General features: G+C 39.3%; 1 protein-coding gene across 1 annotated transcript in view; it reads right to left on the bottom strand.

The window, feature by feature from the left end:
• TBC1D12 (TBC1 domain family, member 12) overlaps positions 1-169 on the bottom strand; it is a 39,656-nt gene extending 39,487 nt beyond the window's left edge. Inside the window, exon 1 of the mRNA XM_010000112.1 lies at positions 111-169. Within this exon, the coding sequence (XP_009998414.1) occupies positions 111-169 (59 nt within the window). The remainder of the gene's footprint in view (positions 1-110) is intronic.
• Positions 170-8,540: the final 8,371 nt, after the last annotated feature.

Raw genomic sequence — 8,540 nt, 5'->3', positions numbered from 1 at the left:
AGCAGCACAGGCCCTGTGCCAGGTCTAGCAGGCCACCGCTTGCACAAATCAAGCACCAAAGGTAGCACCTCACACCAGGCGGCTGCAGGAATAGAACAGCAAATACTCACGACTCGTAGCAAGTGAAGCCCCATTCTCTTGGAAGGCCTCGGCCAGAAAAGTCCTCCATCGGGTAACACATCCCCCAGGGTCCTGCAGCAGGGTGGAGGTCTGTGCTTTTAAAGGCAGGCAAGTGGGGCATGCCCAGAGAGAGAGGAAATGGGGAAGGAACTGGCATCTCCGTTTGTTTCCTTTCTGTTCTTTCTTTCAAATTGTGGGTATCTTAGAAGGAAAGATTTAAACGGGGAGTCTTCAGCCAAATAAAAGGTCGATGCATTTAATTTTGTTACAACTTATTGTTAGGACTTGACAAGCCCTCTGGTCTTGGCTTTAGTAAATAAATAAACCAAAACATTGTACTTCTGAGGTCAGCCGTGCAACACTGGGTGTTTCACATGTAACAAGCAAGTCTGATCTTGTCACTTTTGACTTAAGTAGCTGGCAAATACATGGGATCTCAGAGGCTGGAGAAGAAACATGATTTTTGTTTTGTTTTTTCTTGCTTATCTCAATAGCAGGCATGCAGCCTCATCCAGCTACACCTGTACCACACCAGGGACCGTTGGCCTCAGCTGCTTGCAAAAGTGCCCAAAAAAGGTTGCCAGGATTACCTAGCCTTGGGATATGCCAGTTGAACTGCTTTTGGGAACACTTTGTAGGCTACTTTGGTCAAACCATTAGTAAAGATGAACTAATTAAGCTTTTGGTTAACTAAAGCTTTTTAATTTAGCTTTTTGCTAAGATGGTAGGTTTTCTGTTCTTCTATGTGACCCAGGTGGTCTCTGATTCCTGTGCCTACTGTGTCTTCGTAAGTAATAATAATCAAAAATAGTCTTGGTACTGTTCTACCCATCCTAGTCTAGGGACTTCATTCATTGTAAGAAGGGATCAACAGGGATTTCACTTAACATGCGTATAGTCACTGTTACCCTGGATAACGCTATATGAAGTGAATTGTTCTGGAAACACAGCAGCACTCTATGCCTTGTAAGTAAGGAAGGGGTGAATGCAGCGTGAATCCACAAAGTATAAATTATTCAGGAGCTCATTCTGCACTGGGACAAGAGGAGAGCTATCTCTGCCTTTACTAATGAGAATTTTAGGCCTAAAGAAACTCCCAGAAATCTATAGAGTGTTTGTGCTCATTTTCAACAAAGTGTTCACTGTTTACCTGGAATGCTATATGGGCCTGTCACTTTTGCACAGACTCCTAAGATTTATTTAATGTAGAGCCTGCGAAACAGTACCAGAAGTTAAACAAGCTAAGCAAAATGAGGACTGGCACTGAGATTGCAACACAAGATTGGCTCATGATGAACTTATTTCATTCCATGCAACTGGAATAGTTGGTAATTATGCCAGGGATTCCAAAGGACAACAGGATGTTTTACATAAAATAAACCCACTTGATTTATTGCAGTTACATTGATTTCCACCTCTAGGACTTGTTAGACAGACAGTTTAATTTATATTTAAAAAAAATTAAACCCCAGAAATTTCCAAATAATATTTTGGATTTTAAATCACCCCTGTAGGATGGAATTCAGAGGTGGAGGATTTCGAAATTCTGTATTGTATTTTCCAGAAATGGTCAATCCTGAGGAATACCTCAATGAATGAAAGACTTAAAGATGTGATTAGCAGGGATGTGTATAATACAGTTTGCACATAGGGGATAAGGAAACAGGTTTGAGCTAGGTGTGTGAAAGTCAAGGCAGTAATTCACAGAAAACTGCATGCTCCCCTGGGCAACTAGTTTCATGTTTGAAGGTCATTCTGATTTGGATGAGCATGGATGAGCAGGTACTCTGGAGTCTGTAGAGGGTGTTCAGCCATCTATGGGGAAGAAATGACTAAACAGCATGTAGGTGGTTATAAAATCCAGGAATTTTAAGAGCAGGGTTGCTAAAGGGACTAGGAGTGAAGGAACACATTTTGAGCCTTGTGAGAGTGCAGTTTCATGTTACAATTGTTACAGCAGATCTATGAAATAATCTGATTCAGAAAACCAAAATCCCACATCATTTCACTGATGCATTTTCAGGCACAGGCCCCCAAACAATTGAATCATCACAAGTGAAAGAGAATTAAACCGTGGCTGAAGGTTGGGAATGACTGGCCAGAGTGGGAACCTCTTGTCTTTACCTTCACACTGAAGAAATTACAATATGGGATTCTACCCTAACCATACCATATGGTAACTGTGCTGTTGCCTGATACTGTTAAAAAATGACATTATTTATACTATAGTTCTGATCTGCTAGTGAGATTCTTGGTAATCCAAAGTTTTAGACATAGTGACATGAGAAATAGCATAATTTATTTGTGAAAAGAAAATAGCTGCTTAGTTGAATATTGTGAATAACTCCTTAGGCAGTGATTTTGTATTGTCCTCAAATTGATGAGGACAATTTGCATATAGTAAGATCCTTTGTGCTCCTGGGTCTGTAAAGTGACCTTTACAAAGGAGGCAACTTTACCGAAGAAGATTCTGTGAAGAAAGAGTGAGTCATGTTACACAAATGTGAAGCTGAGCCCTTTTGCTAAAACATTTCTGCAGTAACAAAGCCTCTACCTCAATTTATAAAATAACTCAGCTACGGAAAAGATACTCTGGGCATTTTGGATGTCAGAAAGAAGAGAGCAGTATCTTTCCTACCTTAGAAAGCTGTCAGCTCTGAGTGTTATGCCCGATTTGGGGTGGCAGCAAGAGACTACATATGAAACAGGTGCTAAGTGAGAGGAATATGGCTACTTTGTTCTTGCCACTGAAAGAGGAAGGAAGCAATTGTCACTGGATTCCTTATTTTATATTACAAGCAACATGTAAGACTTTAAGATAAACGAATTCTCACTGAGAGAGCATACAAATAAATAACACACAAAAATGCTGTCCTGAAGAGTTTACAATTAAATATTGTGCAAAGAACAGGTCAGGCTTTTCAATACTCTTTAAAGTTTGCATGAACTGCAACCCCGCATCTTGTTCTGGAGATGTATAGTGTGCTACAGTGACCCAGACTTGGTGCCTGAGAGAGGCAGCCCTCTTGCTTGTTAAATAGACCAGCAAAAGGGAGCTAGACCTGTCAGCATTCTTGACTGTTTTCGACAGCTAACCTTTCAATACTGTCCCTCATTAGGAATAGCCCCTGTCTATAACTGTAACCTTTCAAAGGTCTGAACACTTAGGAAATGTCAAACATCTCTCATTGAATTGACACAATTTCAGGTCGTTAGTTTTACCTTTGGTTGCCATTTTGATCTGTACTGCCCCATCTAATTATGGATTTTAGTGATACAAACCATTTTTACTCCCATGTTTAAAGCATAAGGAATATCCTGCAATAACATAGTCCAGACAATTGTTTTCAAGGAGGAAAAGGCATAGATGCAAGCTGTCAGAGAGCAGACATGAATGAAGCAGCAGGAAGAGGTGAGGGTAAACAGGCAACACTGGATCTCACAGTTCTTAGCCTGAGATCTTCACTCACTCAGACAGTAACCCTGTGTTGTTAATGAGGCATCTTTTTCAGATGAAATTAAAGGGGAGTGACTATAATGAAGCAGAGATCTGAGCCTTTTTCTTCCTTCCCTGAGAATATTTTGGCTAGTTATTCTCCACCTGACCCTTTTGGGTTGGTTTGTGGGTGTTTTTTAGGACCAACAGCATTTTTTCCTGTACTTATTTCATCCACTAATTAGACCCATTTTGATTTACTTATGTTCAGCCTGTTTTCCCTTTCCTGTTTTCAAGTAGGGTATCAGCATATTTTTGTGGGAGGTCATACAGTTGCATGGATTCTACTTTGCATTTTTCCTACCAAAATTGAATATCACATGCAATTAGTGCATTTTTTTTTTTTAATTATTATTTTTCTACAGTTAATATGTAGTTGATAAAGATTTGTTAGTCCTCCCCCATGGTGGTTACAACCTTATCACATTTTTGTCTCAGTCTTGTGCTGTTTGCTCACTGTGTCACTAACACTAATAAAATAACTTATATAGTTGATGCAATAAAAGCAACAACAAAAAGTATTACTGTGATTTTTTTATTATTCTTTTGCCAAGTCATGCTGGATTTGTATTCTTAAATTAATCTATATTTTAAAAAATGTGTTGTAGTGCACAGTGGGGGCTATGAGAGGAGGACTCTGTCTTTTCCAAACACATTCTCTGTGCTTCATAAGCTAAGTTCATATTAAATATTGAGGAATAATCTCACTTATCTGAGGTAATGCTGCCCTGAGCCTACAGATGCTATATACCTATATACAGGATGACTGTAAAATGTTGCCAAGACTGAGCATTAGGTCCTGGGTGCTCTGGAGTTCTGTCCACTAAATTTAGTGACAACAGAAGTTAACTTAGAAAAAACTGATTAAACTTGAAAGAGTCTCTCCTCCTGAATTCAGTGGGAACTGAACTGGGTTTAGTACAACTCACAGATTCAATCTTAATTTTATTATAAATTATTTTATTGAGATATGACCTACACAGAAGCTTTTGAACCTTTCACAGAAAGATGAAGAAACTGTCACAGGGTGTATAAGAGCAAATGGTAGAAAGGTTTAACAAGTTTTCAGGGACAATGTTGGTGTGAACAGACTCTGCCCCAGCTCCTGGTCATGCATGCATCTCCCTAATCCTGCCTGCTATTATGACATCTCAGCTGTTTGTGTGGCAACACAGTGAATCAGACTGCAAAAGTGATACAGATGAAAAATAACTTAATTTTTTTGCCATGTTTCTTTACAGCCCTAGCAGTTCTGCTGGTTTCACAGCACATGAAGGTGGGTGGTACAGACACATGAATAAATAAGCTGGAAACAGGAGCTGCTAACCTCTGTTTATAAAGCACTGGTTGTGAATGTTGAACCTAAAGAGTAGTACCCAATAATTTATCCTTAAAAGAACAGGTGTCCCCTATCTTGAGCAAACAGAAAAGCAGAGAGTGGTTGGAAAGGGTAAGGTCCAATTTACAACTCTGTGTCTAAGCTGTGCTAAACTGGGAGACAGTCCCTTAGGAAATGCTGCAGCCAGCCACAGCCAGTATGATTGAGGCTAATCACAGGCAGTGCAAAAGGGGAGAAACTTCTTACATGCACTATTAAGGCTATTTGTTAAGTATATTTACTAATAAATGTTTGTCTATTAAAAAAAAAACCAGCATGCAACACTTGACACCATGGATGGCTAGGAATAAGGAAAACGAGAAAAAAAATGAGGCAGATATTACTATGCAGAAATTTTGCCTTCTAGTGATGAAGTGTTGCATCCTACACATACTCTGAGCTATTTTCCAGACAGCACTGAAAGGTTGTGCTGCTGAGTTATTCTGTATGGTTTTTGTATGCAATGCTCATCACTACAAAGTCCCAGTCCAGCACTGTATTAAATAATGGCTGTAAGAGCAGCCAATAGATAATGTTTATGTCTGACTTGTGGGACAATGGAACACTTCTCATTTCTCACTACATGAGAAACAGGGTATAACTCATTTTATCCTGACTCAGTGTTAAGAGCTAATGATACAGCATGCCTCTGCTTCTCTATGCAACAATTTCCATAGAGGGAAAGACAAAGTCAGACCAAAAGGAACCTGGTCTGTCCCTAATCTAAGCAGTTGAAGTCTCTCATTGGAAGTACCTGCCATGCAATCAAGAAATAGCCAATGCAACTAATATTTGTCATGTTCAACCACAGGGAAAGAAACACATACTACAGCCAAGGATCTTCCTTTTTTTTTTTTTTTTAATTATTATTTGCTTTGTATTTAAACACAAATTTACTCAGTTGTTGCTGGAGAAGAAACCTGGAGCATGAGGTAGCAAGGTATGTGAGGTGCTGAAACTTCTGAGGCAAAGTCTGCAATCAAGTGACTCCACAGGATGGAGGTTTTTCTGACCAGGCACAGTTCCCAAGTAGTTATGACCTATGTTCTTGACTGCGAAAATTTAATATGGCTCTTACAACCATGAAGTCTGGGAAAGCCTTGAAGATAAAGAGCAAGAATTTGAATCTTAATCAATTTCCAAAGTAGCCAGCGTAGGCTGTAGAGACCTTATGTAAAAATGTCCTTGAACATGAATGCCCAGTTACTTTAAATGCTGTAGTTTAGCCATAAGCTTTCAGTAAGTGAGTGAATTAGGCTTGTTGCTTGCCAGGATGGGCTAATAACCTACCTTAGATAACAGAAAGTTTGTGCTGTCAAATGTGTGTTTAAGAAGAATCCAAAAATTGTTCTAAAATAGAGGTGGAATAGATTGTAGGGATGTGGGATCTTCAAGTAAAGAAAAGGGAACATAGGGTTGTGAAGCCTTCAAAAGGCTTTTATCTGCCTCCTGGCATCACTTCTACCTTGCTTACATTCTCTGTGCCTAATTGTTGTTATTTCTCATACCTGGGTTATCCAAGCGCCAAGCGTTACTGGTGGCAGTGGCACGTTCATCTCTTCAGGACAGAAACAACTGCACATCGTCTCTTGTGTTGTCTGACTGTGAAGCCCAACCAGCTCCAACAGTGACTGCATCCAGTCTTTTAACAAGAAGAGATTAAATGATCCTTGTGAAACACTAAATTCAGTGGCTGTCATGTATCACAGGTACGGGAGAGCTTGCTGACAGGCTCTGCTTCACTAAATCTCTAAAATAAGCAAACAGAAAGCAAAACAAAAAGCAATACAGTGGCTGTCAAATAATTTGAAATAGAGATTAAATTGCACTTCTTAGTGCTGAGTGCTAAGCTTTGTCCCATATAGACAGAAAATCCATTTCCAACCTACCCTTTGAAATATCACATATCTTCTCTCAAACATATATTTACACATTGTGGAGAAATGGGCAAAAAATAAGGAAAAATCACACTGATTTTCTGAATTATTAAAAGTTACATATTCTGAAGCAACCAAAGGGATACATTCCCAATTTAGCAGATAACTTTTTGTTGGAAGTGGAACACAAATTGTTAATTTATATAGTAATCTGAATATGATTTGGCAATAGTTCTGCCCCATCAGTTAAAAAATACGGATTTAGAATTTTTCATTCTGCAAAGTGCTGTGTGTGCCCTTTGTTGGAAACCTATGATGGATTACATTTTTTTAATTTTAAAGCTTGTTTTATAAATGCAATGACAGTCAATGAAGCATTTGTACCCTAAAGCATACAGAGGTAGAATTTTGAAACAGTCAACACTATTATAGACCAGTTTTCACATTATTATCTTGACAACTTTACTCTTGATTAAACACTAGCTAAAGTAACATAGGTACTGATTACTATAGCAATGTCATGTATTTTGCATTTCTATTTATGAAGCAGAATCAAAAAGCCATTTACTGCCACAGCCTCTCTGGGAAAAGGCAGCCACTCAAGTGGTACCTGAGCAGCAAAAATTGTATTAAACCATCTTTGTTTCCTAAATTATGGGCTGTGTCAGGAGCCAGTTCAACCCCAGCATTACTCCCATCAGCTTGTATGCTGCTCTGCCTTGCAGGGATGCTTCCTGGAAGCCAGTGAAAGGTGCTCAAGGTCAGAACAGTCAGGAGTGCTGTCCCGCGTCTGTCCAGGCATTAAAGCTTCTGGTTTTACTTTCTGAATTTAGGACTGCACCTAAATATCACACTGGACATTTCATCCCTGTCCAGGTTGGGAAGGGTACCCACACAAAGATATTTATCCTCAAAGGTGCTCTGTGAAAATTACTAGTGTTCAGTCACTGTCACCTCCCAGGCCAGTCCAAGCCAGCAAGCCAGTGGTGATAAATGGTCAGCCCCAGTCTCTGATCTGAACTTTTGTAGAAGCCGCTAACCAGAACTGTGCTGGGGAGGAACAAGATGAGGGAGCTGATAAAACTAAACCACTGAGTACACCAAGAGGTGAAAACCCAATAGACTTACTTATGCCAGTTCTGAAGAACAGTGGAAGGATGGAATAATACCTTGATAAAGGAAGACAACAGGATGACCTTATCAGTGTGATTGTCACCACAGAACTTTCCTGGAGAAGAGGCTGAATTAGTGAAGCTGATCAGGAAAGTGCCATCACCAACATGACCTAATGAAAACATGCATAGCAGGATGCTCAAAACATGAATTTTGCTTTTAAACTAAGCCTCACCCAGCAGATTAAAATAAAAGACAAACTTCAGTATTGTCTGTGGTGAAATGAAAGCATGATTTTTCTAATTAGTAATAAACACAAACTAAGAGTTAGTCCTTAGTATTGGAATGAAAACCAGAGACCTACTGTGGTTTGCAGGTGTTGGTAAAATCCATGTATGTGGAACTACAGATGGTTCCAAGTAAGATGAGGTGTGGAGTTGGCTCTTTTGTTTCTATATTAATTTGACAGCTACTACTGTTTTAACAAAGTATATATTTTATTAGAGAAGGTTCTAGATAAATTGTTTGAATTATGGGTTAATGTTATAGACAAATG

This window comes from Chaetura pelagica, unplaced genomic scaffold, assembly GCF_000747805.2.
Source record: "Chaetura pelagica isolate M959 unplaced genomic scaffold, ChaPel_1.0 scaffold436, whole genome shotgun sequence".
Classification (NCBI taxonomy): domain Eukaryota; kingdom Metazoa; phylum Chordata; class Aves; order Apodiformes; family Apodidae; genus Chaetura; species Chaetura pelagica.
Note: the sequence above shows the minus strand (reverse complement) of the source record. Positions and strands in the feature narration are given on the sequence as shown.